The following is a 27,888-nucleotide window of genomic DNA, read 5'->3' as shown; positions in this document are numbered from 1 at the left end:
TAAACGTAGGTTGTGTAATATGTGTGGGAAATTTAAATATGGGAGTATCTGAGAGAGAGAGAGAGAGCGAGAAAGAGAGAGCTAAGTCTGGAGAAAGTGAATGAGTGTGAAAGTGGGTTAGGGATGCCCTGCAGTTTCTCCTCTCCTCTGCCTGCTCTGTGCTGACGCTGGGAGAATTAAACACTCAGACTAAGTCTCTCTCAGGGTTCACCTCCCTGGGCAGAAATTCAGGCATTAGGTTACACTCTCTTTGAGTGCTGACATTCAAATGGCCACGGGGGGGGGGGGGGGGGGGGGGGGGGCTGACCTCCACCAGCTGACCTCCACCAGCTGACCTCTGGCTGACAGGGCCTGACTGATTGAAGTGGACGTGTCACTCCTCTCCCCTCTCTGCACCCCTGCCACTCTCTGACTCACTTAGATTTATTATTATTATTATTATTATTATTATTATTATTATTAGTATTATTTTTAAATGTACCTTTATTTAACCAGGTAAGCTAGTTGAGAACAAGTTCTCATTTACAACTGCGACCTGGACAAGATAAAGCAAAGCAGTTCGACACAAACAACAACACAGAGTTACAAATGGAATAAACAAACATACAGTCAATAATATAATAGAAAAAAGGTCTACATACAGTCTGTGCAAATGAGGTAGGATAAGGGAGGTAAGGCAATGAATAGGTCATAGTGGCAAAATAATTAAAATATACAATTAAACACTGGAGTGATAGATGTGCAGAAGATGAGTGTACAAGTAGAGATACTGGGGTGCAAAGGAGCAAAATAAATAACAGTATGGGGATGTGGTAGTTGGATGTGCTTATTACAGATGGGCTGTGTACTGCTGCAGTGATCGGTAAGCTGCTCTGACAGCTGATGCTTAACGTTAGTGAGGGAGATGTAGGTCTCCAACTTCAGTGATTTTTGCAATTCGTTCTAGTCATTGGCAGCATAGAACTGGAAGGAAAGGCGGCCAAATGAGGTGTTGGCTTTGGGGGTGACCAGTGAAATATACCTGCTGGACCACGTGCTACGGGTTGGTGTTGCTATGGTGACCAGTGAGCTGAGACAAGGCGGAGCTATACCTAGCAAAGGCTTATAGATGACCTAGAGCCAGTGGGTTTGGCGACGAATATTAAGCGAGGACCAGCCAATGTAAGCATACAGGTCGCAGTGGTGGGTAGTATATGGGGCTTTGGTAACAAAACAGATGGCACTGTGATAGACTGCATCCAATTTTCTGAGTAGAGTGTTGGAGGCTACTTTTTAAATTACATTGCCGAACTCGAGGATCGGTAGGATAGTCAGTTTTACGAGGGTGTGTTTGGCAGCAGGAGTGAAGGAGGCTTTGTTGCGAAATAGCAAGTTGATTCTAGATTTAATTTTGGATTGGAGATGCTTAATGTGAGTCTGGAAGGAGAGTTTACAGTCTAGCCAGACACCTAGGTATTTATAGTTGTCCACATATTCTAAGTCAGAACCATCCAGAGTAGTGATGCTAGTCGGGCGGGCGGGTGTGGGCAGCGATCGGTTGAAGAGCATGCATTTCATTTTACTAGCATTTAAGAGCAGTTGGAGGCCACGGAAGGAGTGTTGTATGGTGTTGAAGCTCGTTTGGAGGTTGTTAACACAATGTCCAAAGAAGGGCCAGATGTAAACAGAATGGTGCCGTCTGTGTAGAGGTGGATCAGAGAATCACCAGCAGCAAGAGCGACATCATTGATGTATACAGAGAAAAGAGTCGGCCCGAGAATTGAACCCTGTGGCACCCCCATAGAGACTGCCAGAGGTCCGGACAACAGGCCCTCCGATTTGACACACTGACCTCTATCTGAGAAGTAGTTAGTGAACCAGGCGAGGCAGTCATTAGAGAAACCAAGGATGTTGAGTCTGCCGATAAGGATACGGTGATTGACAGAGTCAAAAGCCTTGGCCAGGTCGATGAAGACGGCTGCACAGTACTGTCTTTTATCGATGCCAGTTATGATATCGTTTAGGACCTTGAGCGTGGCTGAGGTCCACCCGTGACCAGCTCGGAAACCAGTTGCTGCGGGGAGTGCAGAGCTGGTGCAGAGCTGTTGGCCGGGTTTGGGGTAGCCAGGTGGAAAGCATGGCCAGCCTTAGAGAAATGCTTATTGAAATTCTAAATAATCGTGGATTTATCAGTGGTGACAGTGTTTCCTAGTCTCAGTGCAGTAGGCAGCTGGGAGGAGGTGCTCTTATTCTCCATGGACTTTAGTGTCCCAAAACCTTTTGGAATTAGTGCTGCAGGATGCAAACTTCTGTTTGAAAAGCTAGCCTTTGCTTTTCTAACTGACTGTGTGTATTGGTTCCTGACTTCCCTGAAAAGTTGCATATCACGGGGACTATTCGAAGCTAGTGTGTTCTTGTGCTGGTCAAGGGCAGTCAGGTCTGGAGTGAACCAAGGGCTATATCTGTTCTTAGTTCTATATTTTGATGATGACATGTTAAAGTGTCTTTTCAAGATACTGGAATAATCCGTCTATCACTCTGTGTCTCTGCCAGCTTCCATGATCAACTTTGACCAGGTGGTGCTGAATTACCATATATAAGCCTCTCCTTTCTGTACCCCACAGTTCTGACTTCATGTCTCACTTTGAGCCTCGGGACCTGAAGGCCTTCTCTGTGGAGCCCCTCCTCCTGTACCCCACCCACTACACGGGCGAGCCGGGCTACGTGAGTGACACGGAGACCTCCACCATCTGGGACGACGAGGCCACCGCCACCGACTGGGACCGCCTGCACCAGCACGCCAGGAAGACAGAGCAGCAAGGCCGCATCCACACCGTGGCTCAGAACAGTGTGACGGGAGACTCACCTCCACCTGCCGCCCGCTCCACACGTGATGAACTCTGAGAAGGAAGAGAGAGAGACTTGTAGACGTGCTTTTGCACGGACACACACATGGACATACACACGGACACACACAAGGACATACACATTCACACACTCATGCGCATGCACGCACGCACGCATGCACTCTCTCTCTCTCTCTCTCTCTCTCTCTCTCTCTCTCACACACACACACACACACACACACACACACACACAACTGGATACACAGTCAACTACTCTGCTCAGTGCATTTTCTCATTGGCTATCTGCTGTCTACTAGCATATTATGCCTGATGAGGGGTGGATTGGTCTGTGCACTGAGAAAGTGGGCCCAGGACCTCAGATGTATTTATTCCCCTTGCGCTCTACAGTCTGACACACACACACACGCACACACACACACACGCACACACACACACGCGCACACGCACACACACACACACACACACACACACACACACACACACACACACACACACACACACACCCCAAACACACACACACACACACACATACAGTCAGGGAGAGACCTTGAAGAGACTCAGAGAGAAGGACTGGGGGGACCTGAACACCCACACCATGCAGGGACGATGTGAGAGAGACAGAGACTGGACGACCTGAGACTGCAACATGTGGAAGACAGATATTGCTGTTTGCAGTACAGAGATAAAACTCACAAACCAATGTTTATTGTATTGTTAAAACAGGATGATTATTGTAATTTAAAAATAACATGTGGTTTATGGGCAGCCCAGGGAATAAAGGAATCTTACAGCTGTCTGAAATGACGTTGTGTGTGTGTGCGCTTGTGTGCATGCAGGCTGGTGTTTGTGTTTTTCCATGATCGCAAGTATACCCAGGAGTGCTGTCAGTTGCTATGATGTCATATCACTGTCACTACCAGACCACACACTCATACACACATGCAAGAGCGCACACACACACTGTCACAATCATTTGCCATTTGATTCTTTGTAAGAAGCAGGTCAGGACAGAGATGATGGAGGACAGTGTTCCCCTGAGACAGTCAGCCTGTGAACCTGTAGATGCTGTTGTAGCAGTTAGCAGACTGGCCCTGTTACACACAGATCAGACTACACTCATCTGGCTTTACGCTGAGCTGAGCTGAACCTGGCCTTTCATCTAACTGGAATGGTGGTGCTACAAATCTGTGTTTTCATTCACTCTGCAGTTTGTTTGTTTGATTCGGCCATATCTCCTGCTATCATCTCTGTTATGGCTACAGGGTTTGAAACGACTATGGTGTAAGGTTTTGGCCGTGTATTGCTGTTATTTCAATTGTATCACTAACCTAAACTACTGCACTGTTCCCACGACCTCGTCATGTCGACCTTACTGTCTGTAGCATAGACACAGCTTTGGTCGACGGCAACAATTCACTCAAGAACACGACTCATGTACAGTAAATCCCATTTAGTTGCAGGCCACAGTTTTTCAGGCCCCAGTTAAAGTCAAAACATGTGCACTGGATGCATGTACAGGCAGACACTCAGCTCCGTATTCAGTACACTATGTTCTATCCCATGGTGTGCACCGTGGTCAGGTTATAGGAAATTCCTCTCTGGGTTTTACTGTTCCCGTCCGTAGAATCAGTCGTTGAGGCTCAGACCTGCATGGGGAACAGAGGAAGGGAGAGAGAGAAGAGGAGAAACTGTCCAGAACGGAGGATTTTACGAGACACATGAGTTCCATAAAGAGACAGGCAGGTTGGATATGGAGAAGTCTGCCTCTGAGCCCTGAATACCTCTACTGCTGGACAGGAGGATGATAAGGAGGAGGCCACAGTAACCTACAGCACCATATCAGAACCACACCTCTAACCATACACAAACTGTAGCTAGCTATTATAAGAGCCCAGTGTGGTGTTTGTTTGCCTGAGTGATTTAACTAACTGCGAAAATACCTGTGAACATGTTGATATTCTGTCTTGTCTGTGTTGACATTGTCCCTGAGTCTCAATCTCCTTCTGTTGAAATAGAAAGAGAGGCAATGTCGCCACCTGCTGGTTATGAGCAGGTGTTGAATTTGGAATTCAGAGGTGGAGGAGGAGCCCCATTTTACAGGTTAGAGTTAGGGTTGAGCCATGTTGACTGTTATCCGCCATGTCTCTCCACACTTTCCTCTTGTCCTATGTCCACACCCTGGCTCAACTCTAACCCTAACCCTGGTTTATAAGGCCAGAGGGGGTGTAGCATATGGCCAATATACAACGGCTAAGGGCTGTTAGCTGTGGTATATCGCCCATATACCACAAACCTCCGAGGTGCCTTATTGCTATTATTAACTGGTTACCAATGTAATTAGAGCAGTAAAAACTTTTTTGTTGTTGTCATACCCATGGTATACGGTCTGATATACCACGTCTTTCAGCCAATCAGCATTCAAGGCTGGAAACACCCAGTTTATAATGTACTTTTGATCCTACTTTTTATCTGGTTGTGAGTGATATTGCAAATTTAATTGATTAGAGTTATTACCTGAACGCAAAGGACAACCAGCCAGGGGATACCGATGGTACAGAAGGGGAATGTCTGACTAAATCAACAACGCCTTGGCTCATTTAGTAGGAGTCCCCTTTTCATTCAATGACCAATGACCATAGAGTACAAGGTTGAATTCTGTTTATTAAAATACTTTGGTTCACTCTCAAGCTGTAGTAATAAAGCGCTGTCAGGCAGCACATGTGAAGATACTCATCCCAAAGACACAGGGACACAGGCATGCATACACACATACACATACACATACACATACACACACACACACACACACACACACACACACACACACACACACACACACACACACACACACATACATACACACACACATACACATACACACACACACACACACACACACACACACACACACACACACACACACACACACACACACACACATACACATACACACATACACACACATACACGCAGATAGACGGCCACAGAGGACGTAAGATAGAGAGGTGCAGAGCGGCACTGCAGCTGTTAGTGTGAGTCAGTAGTTCAGCACTGCAGCTGGAGAGGGAGCACGACGGGAGAGATAGTGTGTGATTGCTGTACTGTGTGTTAGTGTGTACGTATGTGAGTGTGAAAGCAAGAGATAAAGCTGGGGCCGAGTGGTTCTGATTTGCTGCTGCTGCTGGACAGAGGCTGAGGCATCGCAGAGATGAATGTGTCAAACGACAGTAGACGACAGGACAGACACATGACGGAGTGCGAGAAAATGAAGAGAGCATATCTTTAAGAGATTTCCCTCCATCTTTCTCTCTCTCTCTCTTTCTGTCCTCCTCCTCTATGCAGCAGAGCAGACGATGCTAGTGTCTCTCTAATGGAGGGATTCTGCACACGCACTCAGGTAGGAAATACTGCTGACCTCACACACTGAGTTATTACCTTTCTCTGTGCATCACTTCATTCCTATTTTGTTTAATATCACCACCAAATGACTTGATAGTTTAGTTTGGAGTGGGCAGGGTATGTTTGTAATGAGATTGGTAGATTTGAAATATTAATGTGTTCAGCTTTATAAATAATATGTTTGTATGGGGAGTTGGAGAACTGGCCTGTCTGCTTTTCTACATACTTGAGCTGCATTTGTTTGTACATATGTGAGGGTGGGTGTGCAGTATGCGTACATGTACAGTACTTTAGGGGGGTGGCAGGGGGAGTGCAGAGAGCGATAAAGTACACCTAACATCAGTTTGCTCAGATGAAGTCTGCAATATTCATCAGTCCCAGTCTGTTCTGGCACATGCTTCCCCCTGCTTCTCCTCCCCTCTCCCCTTTTCCCCTCTTCCTGTTCTCCTCGTTTCCCCCTTTCCACTTCTCTCTACTCTGTCACTTCCCTTCCTTTTTTTCTCTCTCTTTCTATTTGTTTTCCCTGTGCTGCACCCCACCCGCCCCTCTCCCTCTCTCTCTCTCTCTCTCTCTCTTTGTTTGTTTGTCCGGCTATAGGCTGCAGTGCTGAGCTAGGCTGGGTAGGGATGGGGCTGTGTAGTATTCTCCAGTGTGCTCCAGGACCCTGTGCCCCTCTGAGCATCAGACTCACGCACACATGCAGAGTCCTCCCACTTCTCACCATCCTGTCCTCTAGCCTCTAGCGCAGTGCCAAAACAGGGTGCATCTACATGGGTAGGCAGACAGGTATTCAGGCAAGTACACACTCACAGCAAACACAAACAGAGTATACGGAGCACACAATGCAAAACACAGCTGGCATCAACTCCATTCATTATTGTTGGTTAAATATTATACACATGACAGTTTCATTTTTGAGAATTGTGTTGTGACTCCCCTGCACTATTTTCTTCTGGATCTTCCTCTTTTCAAGTCTCTGTGCTGGGACTGACTGACTGCTGTTTGCACTTCCTTCTCTACCTCCCGCACTATCTCCACCAGACGCCCAGGCAGCCGCAGAGAGAGCAGGGGGGACAAGAACCCAGAGGAAGAGGGAGGAGATTGGGGTTGACCCCTCCAAGGTGGAGGCATTCTGATATGTCTGACCACATTGATAGGGTGAAGATAGGCTGGGAGGGGGGCATTAACTACCCTAGGTTGGGGTGTGGAGATGTGCATGAATGTGTTCAGGTGTGGGGGAGAGAGCAGGGTGAGCGCTTGGGGAGTGTGGGTTCTCTCCACAGGCTCTGTGTATGTCCTCAGTGGGAGGTCCAAAAAGGCAGGGCCTATGCCTGTAATAGCTGATATGTGAATTGCATTAACCCTGTCCGCCTCTATCCTCTCAGGCAGCAGGGGGAGCTGTAGGGCCGACGGTGGGACATCTCTAACAAAACACCTTAGCAGATGCCCCCAAGCAGCTCCAGAGATGGGGCTGAGTGTGAGTCGAGGCCAGAGGGCAGCCAGGCTGCGGAGGCCTGTTTGGTTGTCCAGACTGTGGGTCTGGCTGGGGGCTGTGTGGTAGAGCTGGGAGAAGAGCAGATCCAGGCGCACCCATGGATAGTGCAGCAAGAAGGAGATCAGGGTCTGGGAACACTCCTGGCACGGCGTGTAGTTACAGTACAGTATGATGTAGCTCACTTCCTCACGCACTTCTAGTACTGAGGACAAGTAGCTGGGGAGGGACACACAAGAGCCTTGCAGTAAATGCATACAATATCGACATTGCTACACAGTTTGCATTGAGAGTATGAGTGACAAACTCTGACTCACCCCTGATGGTCAAACAGCAGGGGCTCAGGGTGTTGACCTTGTGCAAGACAGTTGCTAGCCTGGCCCCTCTGCACTAAGGTCCCACTGGGGCCCCATAGCTCATAGAACAGCCACAGGGCCCTGGCCCCCGAGGGCCCCATGGGAAAGCCAAATGCTTCACAGAACTGGGAGTAGGACACAGCTGCCTCTGCCTCTGTCAGGATGTGTTGGGGACACTGAGGGCAGTCAGGAGAGCTGGAATGATGGTCACTCATCACACTGACCTGCAGGGGGCAGTACACACAGACACAGTGAAAATATTCCAGGTAAACAAGTGTTGTACACGGGAACATCATGTTCACCACTTTACCAAAATATATGCACAACTAAATGTGTGGGAACAGCAGGGCATATATATTGCAGTGTGTCTGTTGAGAGACAAATGTATTCTATGTAAATGGTCATTGTTATTCACCAAAGGAAAAAAATATTTTTCTTTAAGATGTATTGAGCTGCTGAGAGCTGATTATTATTATGTAAGATGTGATATTCTTGTGTAACGGGATGAAATGAGTCAGTTATGCCAGAGGAGAGGAGAGACTGGGCTCTTGACTCAGTTGATTCATGATGAGTAACAGCTTCACTGGAAGGAAAGTAGAGACGTCTCTACAGAGCAAACATGACCCCATTGGCCCCATGTGGGTATTTGGTGGGCAAGGTGGACACAGACTAGCCCACATAAGCCCAAAACAGACCAGCCTACAACAGCCCAACACGGTCCACACCAATCTCAACACAGGCTAGCCCACAACAAGCCCACACCAGCCCAACACAGGCTAGCCCACACCAAGCCCACACCAGCCCAACACAGGCCAGCCCACGCCAAGCCTAACACAGGCTAGCCCACACCAAGCCCACACCAGCCCAACACAGGCCAGCCCACGCCAAGCACAACACAGGATAGCCCACATCAATCACACATCAGCAAAACACAGGCTAGCCCACACTAGCCCAACAGGGGCTAGACCACACTAAGCCCAGCATAAGCTAGCCACCACCAAACACAGCTAGAAGAGGGGGCTAGAATATTTGGGGGTATGGTGTGCACACAGGCCTTTTTCTGCAACCGTTACTGAGAGTATCGTTCCAGTTTAAGTGTTCTGTTGTGTGGTGCCCATGTTTTTTATCTTGTACACCAGGAATGATGAGGTCTTTAAAAAAAGTGCTTGTGACATACAGTACCAAACATTTGGACACACCTACTTATTCAAGAGTTTTTTTTTATTTGTACTACTTTCTACATTGTAGAATAATAGTGAAGACACATTAGTGAAGAAATCAAAACTATGAAATAACACATCATGTAGTAACCAAAAAGTGTTAAACAAAACAAAATATAGTTTATATTTGAGAAATCTTCAAAGTAGCCACCCTTTGCCTTGATGACAGCTTTGCACACTCTTGGCATTCTCTCAACCAGCTTCACCTGGAATGTTTTTCCAACAGTCTTGAAGGAGTTCCCACATATGCTGAGCACCTGTTGGGTGCTTTTCCTACACTCAGCGGTCCAACTCATCCCAAACTATCTCAATTGGGTTGAGGGCGGGGGATTGTGGAAGACAGGTCATCTGATGCAGCACTTCATCACTCTCCTTCTTGGTCAAATAGCCCTTACACAGCCTGGAGGTGTGCCGGGTCATTGTCCTGTTGAAAAACAAATGATAGTCCCACTAAGCCCAAACCAGATGGGATGGCATGTTGCTGCAGAAAGCTGTGGTAGCCATGATGTATGCCTTGAATTCTAAATAAATCACTGACAGTGTCACCAGCAAAGCACCCCTTGCCATCATACCTCGTCCTCCATGCTTCATGGTGGGAACCACACATACGGAGATCATCCGTTCACCTACATGGCAGTTGGAACAAAAAATCTGAAATTTGGACTCATCAGACCAAAGGACAGATTTCCACCAGTCAAATGTCCATTGCTTGTGTATCTCGGCCCAAGCAAGTCTCTTCTTCTTAACAGTTTCTCTTGTAAAAATAGCAGAGTGGTGTTTTGCTGAGCTTGGTGGAGGATAAGTGTACCTGGCCTTACTTGGGAACCCTGTGGTGCAGATCTGTTATTTACAAAACAAAATGGCAGGAAAGCAGTGGGTAGAGTAAAAGATAAGATAAATTAAATGGAGAAAAGAAAGGAAATACTATTGGTTTCTAAGAAACACAGTGCTTCTCCTCTTACTGTCTTTCTGTCTGCCTCCATCCTTTTTTCCCCTCTTCTTCCGTCACTGATCCAGAGATAGTGTTGGCTCTGTGTCGCACTGTCCCCTCTGTGTCTGTCTGGTAATGTGCAACACTTCCTTCAGTCTTTGTCATCCACAGCTCTTCAGACAGTCACTGTGTAGTCATGTCAAGAAGTGTTTTGTTTTCTGCACGGCCCTGGCCGTACCACGCACCATGGTAACAATCACGGTGGCCACTCAAGGGCACTGGAGTGTGTTGTGTAAAGAGTTACTGTTGGGAAGGGCACCCTAAATACTCTATTTGTCTCTGCTTATACAAAGCTGAATAAGTAACATGATTTTGGCATGGCAAAGACCCTGAATAATGACATCAGACGAGGAAATTTGAGATGTTTTTGCTCTCTGTCGCATAAGATACATGTGAAATGGTAATATGATACAAAAAGTGGTTATTTTAGTTCGCTGGTATTTCATTTGGGTTGTATACTCATAAGATACACTGCTGTGAGTTGTGTCAGCAATATCTGCTGTGTGTACTGCGTGTGAGTGTATTGCGTGTGAGCTGTGTTGTGAGACTTTTGGGTCTCGCTTTCCCTCAGCTGTGTAAAATTGTGTAGGCTACACTGAGAGAGAGAGAATTGCCAGGAAAGAGAGAAGGAGATAGCGGGAAAGAGAGTAAGTATTGGAGTGTTCTGCTTTTTCTGGGGGGAAAGAGTGGAATGAACAACAGAAAAAGGAAACGAGGGAGGGGAGAGGAAGAGGGGGGGGGGGGGGGGGGGGCAGTTCACTAGAAGTCCAGAAGAAATCTGACTTTAGGAGCGACCAGGCTGACACTGCATTCTGTTCACTCACTATTCCTTCCTCTGTCATCTCATTCATACAAAAACACTTTGAACTCTGGCCACACTTGGGTTGATTCACTCTCATTGGGTGTGTCAACGTGTGTTCGGTAGAATGTACAACCCCTGTCATGTTACCACCAGTACTCCGAAATCAATTGGCAATTACTGTCACGGCTGTCGAAAGAAGTGGACCAAAGTGCAGCGTGGTGAGCATACATTTTCCTTTTATTTAAAATGTCCCCCACAAAACAACAAACGAAGACACAGTGAAGCTTACAGGGCTATAGTGCCACTAACAAAGTCAACTACCCACACTGAAAGGAGGGAAAAAGGGCTACCTAAGTATGATTCCCAATCAGAGACAACTATAGACAGCTGTCCCTGATTGAGAACCATACCCGGCCAAAACATAGAAATAAAGAAAAATAGAAAAGAAAACATAGAATGCCCACCTCACATCACACCCTGACCTAACCAAATAGAAAAATAAAACGGCTCTAAGGTCAGGGCGTGACAGTAGTACCCCCCCCCCCCCCCCCCCCCAAAGGTGCGGACTTCGGCCACAAAATCTGAACATATAGGGGAGGGTCTGGGTGGGCATCTATCCCCAGTGGCGGCTCTGGTGCAGGACGTAGACCCCGCTCCACCTCTGGCTCACCCCTCTTTGGTGGCGGCTCTGGTGTGGGGACCCTCGCCGCCGACCACGGACTGGGGACCAGGGCCTGGGGCCCCCTGGACTGGGGACCGTCGCTGGAGGCTTCGTGCCATGGGTCATCACTGGAGGCCTCGTGCCATGGGTCATCACTGGAGGCTTCGTGCCATGGGTCATCACTGGAGGCTTCGTGCCATGGGTCATCACTGGAGGCTTCGTGCCATGGGTCATCACTGGAGGCTTCGTGTCATGGGTCATCACTGGAGGCTTCGTGTCATGGGTCATCACTGGAGGCTTCGTGTCATGGGTCATCACTGGAGGCTTCGTGCCATGGGTCATCACTGGAGGCTTCGTGCCATGGGTCATCACTGGAGGCTTCGTGTCATGGGTCATCACTGGAGGCTTCGTGCCATGGGTCATCACTGGAGGCTTCGTGCCATGGATCATCACTAGAGGCTTCGTGCCATGGATCATCACTGGAGACTTCTGACTGAAGAGACACACAGGAGGCCTGGTTCTGGGCGCAGGCACAGGACTCACCAGGCTGGGGAGACATACAGGAGGCTTAGTTCTTGGCGGAGGCACTGGATACACTGGGCCGTGGAGGCGCACTGGAGGTCTCGAGCATAGAGCCTGAACAACCCGTCCTGGCTGGATGATTATCGTGGCCCTGGATGGTTAACCTCCTCCTATGTCCAAGATGTCCTCCATTCTCTCTTCTCCCGGGCCCAGGATCCCTGCTCCTCCTGGCCACGCTGCTTGGTCCTTTGGTGGTGGGTAGTTCTGGCACGGCTGTCGAAAGAAGTGGACCAAAGTGCAGCGTGGTGAGCATACATTTTCCTTTTATTTAAAATGTCCCCCACAAAACAACAAACGAAGACACAACCGTGACGCTTACAGGGCTATAGTGCCACTAACAAAAGTCAACTACCCACACTGAAAGGAGGGAAAAAGGGCTACCTAAGTATGATTCCCAATCAGAGACAACGGTAGACAGCTGTCCCTGATTGAGAACCATACCCGGCCAAAACATAGAAATAAAGAAACATAGGAAACAAAACTTAGAATACCCACCCCACATCACACCCTGACCTAACCAAATAGAGAAATAAAACGTCTCTCTAAGGTCAGGGCGTGACAATAACACTACAAGGACAGTTCAACTTCTATTATCCAGAGGTTACAGTTACTGTGCTTCAGGGAAGTTGATGTTTTAGGGGATGAGGTTAAACTAGCTAGCTAGGCCTTACCTCCACTACATGGTAGCACAGAGTGAATAGATATGTCAGATTTCACCAGATTGCATGTGAGTGTGTATGTGGTTGAGTTAGGAAACCGTTACTAACTAGGTCAGTGAGTGAATTAGTGATGACTAGTGTGTGTATAGGAGTATTTAGAGGGCTGCTCCGGATGTATTGATGTTTCTACAGTGGCTGCTGATTCACCTGAGGACAGGATGTTAGGCTTGAATCCAAAGCTTTGGCAACAATCGGAAGCAACTTTCCTCACTCTGTGGCCTATTCACTGTTGCAACCAGGCATGGCGGTCTGAGTGTAGGCCTACGTGTGTGTGTGTGTGTGTGTGTGTGTGTGTGTGTGTGTGTGTGTGTGTGTGTGTGTGTGTGTGTGTGTGTGTGTGTGTGTGTGTGTGTGTGTGTGTGTGTGTGTGTGTGTGTGTGTGTGTGTGTGTGTGTGTGTGTGTGAGCGGTGCCTGGTCCCAGATAATCCTCCTCAGCAACGGCTGCGTTTTACACATGACTGACTCTCTTCCCTACTGCACACGCTCTCTCTCTCTCTCTCTCTCTCTCACACACACATACACACACACACACACACACACACACACGCACACGCACAGACACACACTCTTCTCTCTTTCTCTCTCAGTCCCTATTAAATCCTATTCTCCAACGTTATCCATTTATGACCATTTGAACCTTGCTTCCAGTCTCAAAGGGCATCATCTGCCACTTTTTGTTGGGTGTTGGTTAACCAGTAGAATTAGTAACTGCTGAAGCACATAGCAGTTAGGGTTGTACTGTTACTCTCAGATCTCTGGGACAACCCAGACCTCTATCATACTTTAACATGATCTGTGTTACTTTTCTCATATTGGCTGTGGCTATGGAGCTTAGTGGTTTGAGTGGTGTATTAATTTTGGCTCAGGTACCACATAAATTAGGCCATCCAAGTTAACATCATGGAAAACATCTATTAGAATATATTGGAAATCCTGACATCCTCCTTCCATAACATCAACCTCCCTTCTCTCTTTTCTCGTCTTTCATCCACATTTTTAGTCACTGGATAGTTAAGGGGCTTATCCTAAGCTCCTCCCACTCTTGGCTGAGACAGAGTGAGTGAGGGAGAGAAAGAGAGATAGACAATAGAATTTAATCACTCATTTGGTCAGAGCTGGTAGGCTACAACCAAGCTCCACACACACCGAGAGGGGAAAAGAGAGAGAAGGAGTGAGTTTAAAGGAGAAGAGAAAGAGGAAACGGTGTCTGTTGGAGAGGAAGCCTCACTCACACCTCCAGGAACATAGCGAAGAGGGAATTGCAAGACCAGAGACACAGCAACCTAGCCTGGGAGCAGGAGGACTGACCAGCCTACTGAACCACACAGGCAGAGAATATAACAGAGAATAAAACCTGAGCCCTTGGGGTACAGAAGACCCGTGACAACAGCCACTCTGAGCCAGTGGATCCACAACAACATTCTGCCACCCTGATCCAGACACTGAGGAAGCAGAGATCCAGAGATCCAGAGTGACCCCCAACAGCACCCTCGCGCTGCCTTCCAGAGTAGAATATGTCCTGCCAGCCCAGCCAACCCTGCCGCTGAGCCGCTGGGGCACCATGATATCCCACTACCCCCTGGCCATCCTGCTGCCCTGGCCCCCCGGTCCCCACGGACACTGCTCCGACATGGAGGCCTCTCTGCTGGATGGGGAGGGAGGGGTGGCCCTGCAGAGGTACCAGGCTCGATCACCAGAGAGCAGCCCCCGACACTGGGTCAGTCACTACCGGAGTGTGTGTGTTTGTGTGTGCGTGTGCGTGTGCGTGTGTGTGTGTGTGTGTGTGTGCGTGCGTGCGTGCGTGCGTGTGTGTGTGTGTGTGTGTGTAGCTGTCTTTCATGTACCCTTCTCTGTGTGTCTCTGTCTATGGTGGATAGTCTTTAATGTTAGGGAAACATTGTTTCACACTTTCTGCTGTGTCCTTCCAGTACGATGGACTGGTCTTCTCATCTGAAGTGGGTCTATACACTTTCCTGCTCTGTCTCTCTGTCTGAGTTGTCTCTGTGTTCAATCTCTCAGTGATGCTGTGTTCAGGTCTGCAGGGCCAAATTCAAGGAGATATGTTTTGGTAGTTTCATTGTTGGGCTGAGGTGTGAGAGAGACACTGTACAAAGGGATTCAGGAAATTGACAGAAAAGTAGACGATGGCAGACCATTCAATGTCCAAAGTCTTTAGTGTACTAGAAGGAACAGTCCAATGTGATTGTGTACAGTAGTGAAGGCAGATGGCAGACAGACAGGGGGACAGCTCTACCTTCACAGAGAAGTGTGACCTGTACTTCTGCTGAGCTCTGTTTATTCCTCAAAGATCAATCTGTGTGGTTGTGGTGATTCTGAGGAAACGGAGGAGGGAAAGAGGGGAGGAGAAGGAGGGGGTTGTTGTTGAGCGGGAAGCGAAGCCTCGTCTCTAGCCTCTGTCAGCAGTTCTGCTGCACAGAAGCATGTAGGTAGTGCTGACCACTGGTAACACACGGTCGCTCTCTCTGACCACTCCTGACCGCTACTGACCTGCTGGTCATCCATCCATTCAGGGAACCTGCCTCACTGCTGCCTTCCACACAGTTTAAGTTCCAACTACCAAGAAGTGGTTACATCAGAGTCTATCAGCAATGTAGCTGGAACATGAACCATGGTTGTGTTTACATATGATGTACTATCAGTGTGTGTTTATAGAGAGGTAATAACAGTTTATTAACCATGTCACTTTGACTGTTTGCATGAGAGAGATGTTTTGTGTACCTATTTGAGCCTTGAATCTTTTGAATCTGGCATTCGCCTAAACATTGTTGATGTGGTATCTAAGAATAGAGATGTTTGGGTGGTCTGTGTATGTTTAACCAATGAAATGTAGATACGGCAACAGTACTCAGTACTAAAGTACATAGTGTTGATATGGTGAGTATGGATATAATCTGAATGGAGGTCTGTGTGTGCTCCGTGGATATAAAGTGTGACATTGTGAATGTTTATGATGGTCCTCCCCTGGTCCTCTTATCTGACATCCTGGCTGACGTCTCTTCCCGACTCGCTGGACAGTTTCCGCCCATTGTTTCCCGGACAGAAAGGCCAGGCCGGACGGCAGGCCTCTCCCACTGACCACTGCTCACACAGATTCCAAACATACATATTCCAAACATACATATTCCAAACACACAGATTTGTGATTTCACACGAAATAATAATACACACACACAGATTTTGTGTACATACGCACATGTACACAATCACAGTGTGTAGGCTAATAGGTCTAAGCTCGTTTTGGCATTGATACACCAAACAACGAGTCTGTGTGTGTTAAATGCAGTCTGAATCGTGTTTGTTTGATTGTTTGTCAGAGAATGACCAACCTCACTGTACTTTGATAGCACACTCTGTTTCCCTATATTAGACTCTCTCCTCTCTATCTATTCACACTATGTTTCCCTATATTCGACTCTCTCCTCCCTATCTATTCACACTATGTTTCCCTATATTAGACTCTATCCTCCCTATCTATTCACACTCTGTTTCCCTATATTAGACTCTCTCCTCTCTATCTATTCACACTCTGTTTCCCTATATTAGACTCTCTCCTCCCTATCTATTCACACTCTGTTTCCCTATATTAGACTCTCTCCTCCCTATCTATTCACACTATGTTTCCCTATATTATACTCTCTCCTCCCTATCTATTCACACTCTGTTTCCCTATATTAGACTCTCTCCTCCCTATCTATTCACACTCTGTTTCCCTATATTAGACTCTCTCCTCCCTATCTATTCACACTCTGTTTCCCTATATTAGACTCTCTCCTCCCTATCTATTCACACTATGTTTCCCTATATTATACTCTCTCCTCCCTATCTATTCACACTCTGTTTCCCTATATTAGACTCTCTCCTCCCTATCTATTCACACTCTGTTTCCCTATATTAGACTCTCTCCTCCCTATCTATTCACACTCTGTTTCCCTATATTAGACTCTCTCCTCTCTATCTATTCACACTATGTTTCCCTATATTAGACTCTATCCTCCCTATCTATTCACACTATGTTTCCCTATATTAGACTCTCTCCTCTCTATCTATTCACACTCTGTTTCCCTATATTAGACTCTCTCCTCTCTATCTATTCACACTCTGTTTCCCTATATTATACTCTCTCCTCCCTATCTATTCACACTCTGTTTCCCTATATTAGACTCTCTCCTCCCTATCTATTCACACTATGTTTCCCTATATTAGACTCTATCCTCCCTATCTATTCACACTATGTTTCCCTATATTAGACTCTCTCCTCCCTATCTATTCACACTCTGTTTCCCTATATTAGACTCTCTCCTCTCTATCTATTCACACTCTGTTTCCCTATATTAGACTCTCTCCTCTCTATCTATTCACACTCTGTTTCCCTATATTAGACTCTCTCCTCTCTATCTATTCACACTATGTTTCCCTATATTAGACTCTCTCCTCCCTATCTATTCACACTCTGTTTCCCTATATTAGACTCTCTCCTCCCTATCTATTCACACTCTGTTTCCCTATATTAGACTCTCTCCTCTCTATCTATTCACATTCTGTTTCCCTATATTAGACTCTCTCCTCTCTATCTATTCACACTCTGTTTCCCTATATTAGACTCTCTCCTCCCTATCTATTCACACTATGTTTCCCTATATTAGACTCTCTCCTCCCTATCTATTCACACTCTGTTTCCCTATATTAGACTCTCTCCTCCCTATCTATTCACACTATGTTTCCCTATATTAGACTCTCTCCTCCCTATCTATTCACACTCTGTTTCCCTATATTAGACTCTCTCCTCTCTATCTATTCACACTATGTTTCCCTATATTAGACTCTCTCCTCCCTATCTATTCACACTCTGTTTCCCTATATTAGACTCTCTCCTCTCTATCTATTCACACTCTGTTTCCCTATATTAGACTCTCTCCTCTCTATCTATTCACACTATGTTTCCCTATATTAGACTCTATCCTCCCTATCTATTCACACTATGTTTCCCTATATTAGACTCTCTCCTCTCTATCTATTCACACTCTGTTTCCCTATATTAGACTCTCTCCTCTCTATCTATTCACACTCTGTTTCCCTATATTAGACTCTCTCCTCCCTATCTATTCACACTATGTTTCCCTATATTAGACTCTCTCCTCTCTATCTATTCACACTCTGTTTCCCTATATTAGACTCTCTCCTCCCTATCTATTCACACTATGTTTCCCTATATTAGACTCTCTCCTCTCTATCTATTCACACTATGTTTCCCTATATTAGACTCTCTCCTCCCTATCTATTCACACTCTGTTTCCCTATATTAGACTCTCTCCTCCCTATCTATTCACACTCTGTTTCCCTATATTAGACTCTCTCCTCCCTATCTATTCACACTCTGTTTCCCTATATTAGACTCTCTCCTCCCTATCTATTCACACTCTGTTTCCCTATATTAGACTCTCTCCTCCCTATCTATTCACACTCTGTTTCCCTATATTAGACTCTCTCCTCCCTATCTATTCACACTCTGTTTCCCTATATTAGACTCTCTCCTCCCTATCTATTCACACTCTGTTTCCCTATATTAGACTCTCTCCTCTCTATCTATTCACACTATGTTTCCCTATATTAGACTCTCTCCTCCCTATCTATTCACACTATGTTTCCCTATATTAGACTCTCTCCTCCCTATCTATTCACACTATGTTTCCCTATATTAGACTCTCTCCTCCCTATCTATTCACACTATGTTTCCCTATATTAGACTCTCTCCTCTCTATCTATTCACACTATGTTTCCCTATATTCGACTCTCTCCTCTCTATCTATTCACACTATGTTTCCCTATATTAGACTCTCTCCTCCCTATCTATTCACACTATGTTTCCCTATATTAGACTCTCTCCTCTCTATCTATTCACACTATGTTTCCCTATATTAGACTCTCTCCTCTCTATCTATTCACACTATGTTTCCCTATATTAGACTCTCTCCTCCCTATCTATTCACACTATGTTTCCCTATATTAGACTCTCTCCTCTCTATCTATTCACACTCTGTTTCCCTATATTAGACTCTCTCCTCTCTATCTATTCACACTATGTTTCCCTATATTAGACTCTCTCCTCCCTATCTATTCACACTATGTTTCCCTATATTAGACTCTCTCCTCTCTATCTATTCACACTCTGTTTCCCTATATTAGACTCTCTCCTCCCTATCTATTCACACTATGTTTCCCTATATTAGACTCTCTCCTCTCTATCTATTCACACTATGTTTCCCTATATTAGACTCTCTCCTCCCTATCTATTCACACTCTGTTTCCCTATATTAGACTCTCTCCTCTCTATCTATTCACACTCTGTTTCCCTATATTAGACTCTCTCCTCTCTATCTATTCACACTCTGTTTCCCTATATTAGACTCTCTCCTCCCTATCTATTCACACTATGTTTCCCTATATTAGACTCTCTCCTCTCTATCTATTCACACTATGTTTCCCTATATTAGACTCTCTCCTCCCTATCTATTCACACTCTGTTTCCCTATATTAGACTCTCTCCTCTCTATCTATTCACACTCTGTTTCCCTATATTAGACTCTCTCCTCCCTATCTATTCACACTCTGTTTCCCTATATTAGACTCTCTCCTCCCTATCTATTCACACTATGTTTCCCTATATTAGACTCTCTCCTCCCTATCTATTCACACTATGTTTCCCTATATTAGACTCTCTCCTCTCTATCTATTCACACTATGTTTCCCTATATTAGACTCTCTCCTCCCTATCTATTCACACTCTGTTTCCCTATATTAGACTCTATCCTCCCTATCTATTCACACTATGTTTCCCTATATTAGACTCTCTCCTCCCTATCTATTCACACTCTGTTTCCCTATATTAGACTCTCTCCTCCCTATCTATTCACACTATGTTTCCCTATATTAGACTCTCTCCTCCCTATCTATTCACACTATGTTTCCCTATATTAGACTCTCTCCTCCCTATCTATTCACACTCTGTTTCCCTATATTAGACTCTATCCTCCCTATCTATTCACACTCTGTTTCCCTATATTAGACTCTCTCCTCCCTATCTATTCACACTATGTTTCCCTATATTAGACTCTCTCCTCCCTATCTATTCACACTATATTTCCCTATATTAGACTCTCTCCTCCCTATCTATTCACACTATGTTTCCCTATATTAGACTCTCTCCTCCCTATCTATTCACACTATGTTTCCCTATATTAGACTCTCTCCTCCCTATCTATTCACACTATGTTTCCCTATATTAGACTCTCTCCTCCCTATCTATTCACACTATGTTTCCCTATATTAGACTCTCTCCTCTCTATCTATTCACACTCTGTTTCCCTATATTAGACTCTCTCCTCCCTATCTATTCACACTATGTTTCCCTATATTAGACTCTCTCCTCCCTATCTATTCACACTATGTTTCCCTATATTAGACTCTCTCCTCCCTATCTATTCACACTATGTTTCCCTATATTAGACTCTCTCCTCCCTATCTATTCACACTATGTTTCCCTATATTAGACTCTCTCCTCCCTATCTATTCACACTCTGTTTCCCTATATTAGACTCTCTCCTCTCTATCTATTCACACTCTGTTTCCCTATATTAGACTCTATCCTCCCTATCTATTCACACTATGTTTCCCTATATTAGACTCTCTCCTCCCTATCTATTCACACTATGTTTCCCTATATTAGACTCTCTCCTCCCTATCTATTCACACTATGTTTCCCTATATTAGACTCTCTCCTCCCTATCTATTCACACTCTGTTTCCCTATATTAGACTCTCTCCTCCCTATCTATTCACACTATGTTTCCCTATATTAGACTCTCTCCTCCCTATCTATTCACACTATGTTTCCCTATATTAGACTCTATCCTCCCTATCTATTCACACTATGTTTCCCTATATTAGACTCTATCCTCCCTATCTATTCACACTCTGTTTCCCTATATTAGACTATTTCCTCCCTATCTATTCACACTCTGTTTCCCTATATTAGACTCTATCCTCCCTATCTATTCACACTCTGTTTCCCTATATTAGACTCTATCCTCCCTATCTATTCACACTATGTTTCCCTATATTAGACTCTCTCCTCCCTATCTATTCACACTCTGTTTCCCTATATTAGACTCTCTCCTCCCTATCTATTCACACTCTGTTTCCCTATATTAGACTCTCTCCTCCCTATCTATTCACACTATGTTTCCCTATATTAGACTCTCTCCTCTCTATCTATTCACACTCTGTTTCCCTATATTAGACTCTCTCCTCCCTATCTATTCACACTATGTTTCCCTATATTAGACTCTCTCCTCCCTATCTATTCACACTCTGTTTCCCTATATTCGACTCTCTCCTCCCTATCTATTCACACTATGTTTCCCTATATTAGACTCTCTCCTCCCTATCTATTCACACTCTGTTTCCCTATATTAGACTCTCTCCTCTCTATCTATTCACACTCTGTTTCCCTATATTAGACTCTTTCCTCCCTATCTATTCACACTATGTTTCCCTATATTAGACTCTCTCCTCCCTATCTATTCACACTCTGTTTCCCTATATTAGACTCTCTCCTCTCTATCTATTCACACTATGTTTCCCTATATTAGACTCTCTCCTCTCTATCTATTCACACTCTGTTTCCCTATATTAGACTCTCTCCTCCCTATCTATTCACACTATGTTTCCCTATATTAGACTCTCTCCTCCCTATCTATTCACACTCTGTTTCCCTATATTAGACTCTCTCCTCCCTATCTATTCACACTATGTTTCCCTATATTAGACTCTCTCCTCCCTATCTATTCACACTCTGTTTCCCTATATTAGACTCTCTCCTCCCTATCTATTCACACTATGTTTCCCTATATTAGACTCTCTCCTCTCTATCTATTCACACTCTGTTTCCCTATATTAGACTCTCTCCTCTCTATCTATTCACACTCTGTTTCCCTATATTAGACTCTCTCCTCTCTATCTATTCACACTATGTTTCCCTATATTAGACTCTCTCCTCCCTATCTATTCACACTATGTTTCCCTATATTAGACTCTCTCCTCTCTATCTATTCACACTCTGTTTCCCTATATTAGACTCTCTCCTCTCTATCTATTCACACTCTGTTTCCCTATATTAGACTCTCTCCTCCCTATCTATTCACACTATGTTTCCCTATATTAGACTATTTCCTCCCTATCTATTCACACTCTGTTTCCCTATATTAGACTCTCTCCTCCCTATCTATTCACACTATGTTTCCCTATATTAGACTATTTCCTCCCTATCTATTCACACTCTGTTTCCCTATATTAGACTATTTCCTCCCTATCTATTCACACTCTGTTTCCCTATATTAGACTCTCTCCTCTCTATCTATTCACACTCTGTTTCCCTATATTAGACTCTATCCTCCCTATCTATTCACACTATGTTTCCCTATATTAGACTCTCTCCTCCCTATCTATTCACACTATGTTTCCCTATATTAGACTCTCTCCTCTCTATCTATTCACACTCTGTTTCCCTATATTAGACTCTCTCCTCCCTATCTATTCACACTCTGTTTCCCTATATTAGACTCTCTCCTCCCTATCTATTCACACTATGTTTCCCTATATTAGACTCTCTCCTCTCTATCCATTCACACTATGTTTCCCTATATTAGACTCTCTCCTCTCTATCTATTCACACTATGTTTCCCTATATTAGACTCTCTCCTCCCTATCTATTCACACTCTGTTTCCCTATATTAGACTCTCTCCTCCCTATCTATTCACACTCTGTTTCCCTATATTAGACTCTCTCCTCCCTATCTATTCACACTCTGTTTCCCTATATTAGACTCTATCCTCCCTATCTATTCACACTATGTTTCCCTATATTAGACTCTCTCCTCCCTATCTATTCACACTATGTTTCCCTATATTAGACTCTCTCCTCCCTATCTATTCACACTCTGTTTCCCTATATTAGACTCTCTCCTCCCTATCTATTCACACTCTGTTTCCCTATATTAGACTCTCTCCTCCCTATCTATTCACACTCTGTTTCCCTATATTAGACTCTCTCCTCCCTATCTATTCACACTCTGTTTCCCTATATTAGACTCTCTCCTCTCTATCTATTCACACTCTGTTTCCCTATATTAGACTCTCTCCTCCCTATCTATTCACACTATGTTTCCCTATATTAGACTCTCTCCTCTCTATCTATTCACACTCTGTTTCCCTATATTAGACTCTCTCCTCTCTATCTATTCACACTCTGTTTCCCTATATTAGACTCTCTCCTCTCTATCTATTCACACTATGTTTCCCTATATTAGACTCTCTCCTCCCTATCTATTCACACTATGTTTCCCTATATTAGACTCTCTCCTCCCTATCTATTCACACTATGTTTCCCTATATTAGACTCTCTCCTCCCTATCTATTCACACTCTGTTTCCCTATATTAGACTCTCTCCTCCCTATCTATTCACACTATGTTTCCCTATATTAGACTCTCTCCTCCCTATCTATTCACACTCTGTTTCCCTATATTAGACTCTCTCCTCCCTATCTATTCACACTCTGTTTCCCTATATTAGACTCTCTCCTCTCTATCTATTCACACTCTGTTTCCCTATATTAGACTCTCTCCTCTCTATCTATTCACACTATGTTTCCCTATATTAGACTCTCTCCTCCCTATCTATTCACACTATGTTTCCCTATATTAGACTCTCTCCTCCCTATCTATTCACACTCTGTTTCCCTATATTAGACTCTCTCCTCCCTATCTATTCACACTCTGTTTCCCTATATTAGACTCTCTCCTCTCTATCTATTCACACTCTGTTTCCCTATATTAGACTCTATCCTCCCTATCTATTCACACTATGTTTCCCTATATTAGACTCTCTCCTCCCTATCTATTCACACTCTGTTTCCCTATATTAGACTCTCTCCTCCCTATCTATTCACACTCTGTTTCCCTATATTCGACTCTCTCCTCCCTATCTATTCACACTCTGTTTCCCTATATTAGACTCTCTCCTCCCTATCTATTCACACTCTGTTTCCCTATATTAGACTCTATCCTCCCTATCTATTCACACTATGTTTCCCTATATTAGACTCTCTCCTCCCTATCTATTCACACTCTGTTTCCCTATATTAGACTCTCTCCTCCCTATCTATTCACACTCTGTTTCCCTATATTAGACTCTCTCCTCCCTATCTATTCACACTCTGTTTCCCTATATTAGACTCTCTCCTCTCTATCTATTCACACTCTGTTTCCCTATATTAGACTCTATCCTCCCTATCTATTCACACTATGTTTCCCTATATTAGACTCTCTCCTCCCTATCTATTCACACTATGTTTCCCTATATTAGACTCTTTCCTCCCTATCTATTCACACTCTGTTTCCCTATATTAGACTATTTCCTCCCTATCTATTCACACTCTGTTTCCCTATATTAGACTCTCTCCTCTCTATCTATTCACACTCTGTTTCCCTATATTCGACTCTCTCCTCCCTATCTATTCACACTCTGTTTCCCTATATTCGACTCTCTCCTCCCTATCTATTCACACTCTGTTTCCCTATATTAGACTATTTCCTCCCTATCTATTTGAATGTCACAGGTGCATTTAGTATAACATTTTCTTCCTCCTGTTAGTGGTTACAAGAGAAAAATTGCTCCAATTTTACAGACTACAGTTACATAACAGTTATGCCTGTTATGCATTTATGTCCAGTAGAACTTTGAAACTTTGACAGTTCTGCTCCCTTGGCTTGTGAAGCATTGTTGTAATACATGTTTTCCCTCCCTCCCTCCCCTCCTTTCTTCTCCTCTTCTTAATGATCGGTTACGAAACCAGGCCAGCCATAAAGTAAAGCAGTGATTGAACTAATGTGTTTTAATGGCGCTGTTATGTGGTCCTGTGGTCTGTGGATGATGGCCGCCAGGTTCAAAGTGCAGGTCAGAAAGAGAGAATGCTGAGGTGTCCCTATTCAACGTTACTGGGGACTTAGAGCCTCATAAAGACAGATAGAGCTGCCTCCTAGATCCTAGCTCCTGGCTCCTGACTCCTGGAAGATGATACTGTGATCTGTTTTTCCACTCACAGCCACAGAGAGTGTAGCAGAGCAGTTTGGTGATAAAGCACAGAGCTCAATAAACTAGAATGCAGGCAATATTCAACAAAACCCAATGACTGGTAATAAACCAAGCAGGGCCATTCGATAGTGGGACATTGAAATAGCAGAAGCAATAGCAGACCACGAGAGTAAATCCACAATGATGATGTGGTTTCCATGGAAAAATAGAAAAGCTGACCAAGCAGTCCTCCTTCCCGTTTTCGTCTTCTTTTCTTTTATTTTCTTTTTATGTGACGTTCAAATGTTTCCTTTTTAGCTAACCGTTAGCTGCTAACCTTTCATTTCTTGACAGTCATGTGCCATTATGACACGACAATGGAGTTGGGTTTGTTAGGGAGTGATTTATTATGACACAGAGGAGGACTGAGGTTGTCTGTAAAAACACTGCCATTCAACAAACCTCCCGTTGCTACAGTCTGGGGAAGGAAACTGACACTTGATTGTCCTAAATAGAACTGTGTTTCTGTGTTGACCCAAAATGTCACGCCCTGACCATAGTTTACTTTGTATTTTCTATGTTTTGATTGGTCAGGGTGTGAACTGGGTGGGCATTCTATGTTGGATGTCTTGTTTGTCTATTTCTATGTCTGGCCTGATATGGTTCTCAATCAGAGGCAGGTGTTAGTCATTGTCTCTGATTGGGAACCATATTTAGGTAGCCTGGGGTTCACTGTGTGTTTGTGGGTGATTGTTCCTGTCTATGTGTTTTTCACCAGATAGGCTGTTTTAGGTTTTCGTTACGTTCATCACGTTTATTGTTTTTGTAGTGTTTGTGTTTAGTGTGTTTTTTCATTAAACATGAATCACAATCGACACGCTGCATTTTGGTCCGATCCTTGTTCTACCTCTTCATCAGAGGAGGAGATAGAAGAAAACCGTTACAGAATCACCCACCACCAACCGACCAAGCAGCGTGTCAACAGGCAGCAACAGCAGCGTAAAGAGGAATGGACATGGGAGGACGTTTTAGATGGCAAGGGCTGTTACACTTGGGAGGAGATACTGGCTGGAAGAGATCGCCTTCCATGGGAACAGGTGGAGGCACTTAGGAGAGCAGAGGCAGCCGGAGAGAGGAGCCGGCGATATGAGGGAACACGGCTGGCAAGGAAGCCCGAGAGGCACCCCCAAAAATTTCTTGGGGGGGGGCTAACAGGGAGTATGGCTACGCCAGGTAGGAGACCTGGGCAGACTCCCTGTGCTTACCGGGGGGCTAGAGAGACCGGACAGGCACCGTGTTATGCAGTGGTGCGCACGGTGTCTCCAGTGCGGGTGCATAGCCCGGTGCGGTATATTCCAGCTCCGCGTGTCGGCCGGGCTAGATTGAGCGTCGAGCCTAATGCCATGAAGCCGGCTCTACGCAGCTGGTCCCCAGTGCGTCTCCTTGGGCCGGTTTACATGGCACCAGCCTTGCGCTCGGTTTCTCCGGTTCGCCTGCATAGTCCAGTGCGGGCTATTCCACCTCGCCGCACTGGCAGGGCGACCGTGAGCATTCAACCAGGTAAGGTTGGGCAGGCTCGGTGCTCAAGAGCTCCAGTGCGCCTGCACGGTCCGGTTTTTCCAGTACCACCTCCACACCCCAGCCCTCCGGTAGCAGCTCCCCGCACCAGGCTTCCTGTGCGTGTCCTCGGCCCAGTACCACCAGTGCCAGCACCACGCATCAGGCCTACAGTGCGCCTCGCCTGTCCAGCGCTGCCAGAGCCTCCTTTCTCTTCAGCGCTGTCGGAGTCTCCCGCCTGTTTAGCGCTGTTAGAGCCTGCCTTCTCTACAGCGCTGCCGGAGTCTCCCGCCTGTTCAGAACTGCCAGTTAGCATAGAGCTGCCAGTTAGCATAGAGCTGCCAGTTAGCATAGAGCTGCCAGTTAGCTTAGAGCTGCCAGTTAGCAAGGAGCTGCCAGTCTGCAAGGAGCTGCCAGTCTGCATAGAGCTGCCAGTCTGCATGGAGCTGCCAGTCTGCAAGGAGCCGCCAGAGCTGCCAGTCTGCAGGATGCCGCCAAAGCTGCCAGTCTGCAAGGAGCCGCCAGAGCTGCCAGTCTGCAAGGAGCCGCCAGAGCTGCCAGTTAGCATGGAGCAGCCAGGGCCGCCAGTCAGCATGGAGCAGCCAGGGCCGCCAGTCAGCATGGAGCAGCCAGGGCCGCCAGTCAGCATGGAGCAGCCAGGGCCGCCAGTCAGCATGGAGCAGCCAGTCAGCATGGAGCAGTCAGTCAGCATGGAGCAGCCAGAGTTGCCAGTCAGCATGGAGCAGCCAGGGCCGCCAGTCAGCATGGAGCAGCCAGGGCCGCCAGTCAGCATGGAGCAGCCAGTCAGCATGGAGCAGCCAGAGCAGCCAGTCAGCATGGAGCGGCCAGAGCTGCCAGTCAGCATGGAGCAGCCAGTCAGCATGGAGCAGCCAGAGCTGCCAGTCAGCATGGAGCAGCCAGTCAGCATGGAGCAGCCAGAGCTACCAGTCATCATGGAGCAGCCAGAGCAGTCTGCCAGCATGGAGCAGCCAGAGCTGTCAGTCAGCATGGAGCAGCCAGAGCAGCCAGTCTGTGTCGACCAGTCTCTTCCAGATCTGCCAGTCGTCCAGACTCTTCCAGATCTGCCAGTCGTCCAGACTCTTCCAGATCTGCC

General features: G+C 45.7%; 3 protein-coding genes across 3 annotated transcripts in view; 2 read left to right on the top strand and 1 right to left on the bottom strand.

Moving 5' to 3' along the window:
• colgalt2 (collagen beta(1-O)galactosyltransferase 2) overlaps positions 1-4,785 on the top strand; it is a 42,660-nt gene extending 37,875 nt beyond the window's left edge. The window contains exon 12 of the mRNA XM_021603923.2: positions 2,604-4,785. Within this exon, the coding sequence (XP_021459598.1) occupies positions 2,604-2,883 (280 nt within the window). The 3' untranslated portion in view covers positions 2,884-4,785. The remainder of the gene's footprint in view (positions 1-2,603) is intronic.
• Positions 4,487-8,591, bottom strand: LOC110524352 (putative C->U-editing enzyme APOBEC-4). Its single transcript, XM_021603922.2, has 3 exons — positions 8,055-8,591; positions 7,437-7,956; positions 4,487-4,492 (listed from the first exon to the last, which is right to left on the bottom strand). The coding sequence occupies exons 1-3, from the start codon at positions 8,387-8,389 to the stop codon at positions 4,487-4,489; spliced, it is 861 nt and encodes a 286-aa protein (XP_021459597.2). The 5' UTR covers positions 8,390-8,591.
• Positions 8,592-14,156: 5,565 nt separating this feature from the next.
• The window catches only part of rgl1 (ral guanine nucleotide dissociation stimulator-like 1), a 47,190-nt gene continuing 33,458 nt past the window's right edge, over positions 14,157-27,888 (top strand). The window contains exon 1 of the mRNA XM_021603919.2: positions 14,157-14,786. Coding sequence (XP_021459594.1) covers positions 14,631-14,786 — 156 coding nt within the window. The 5' untranslated portion in view covers positions 14,157-14,630. The remainder of the gene's footprint in view (positions 14,787-27,888) is intronic.

This window comes from Oncorhynchus mykiss, chromosome 5, assembly GCF_013265735.2.
Source record: "Oncorhynchus mykiss isolate Arlee chromosome 5, USDA_OmykA_1.1, whole genome shotgun sequence".
Classification (NCBI taxonomy): domain Eukaryota; kingdom Metazoa; phylum Chordata; class Actinopteri; order Salmoniformes; family Salmonidae; genus Oncorhynchus; species Oncorhynchus mykiss.
Note: the sequence above shows the minus strand (reverse complement) of the source record. Positions and strands in the feature narration are given on the sequence as shown.

What these genes read in the sequence shown, in the direction of transcription:
- LOC110524352 (XM_021603922.2), bottom strand. Translation starts at nt 8,389, where the DNA reads ATGATGTTCCCGTGTACAACACTTGTTTACCTGGAATATTTTCACTGT. An exon ending in CTGCTGTTTGACCATCAGGG is followed by an intron (nt 7,957 to 8,054) that starts GTGAGTCAGAGT and finishes GTCCCTCCCCAG; the next exon opens with CTACTTGTCCTCAGTACTAG.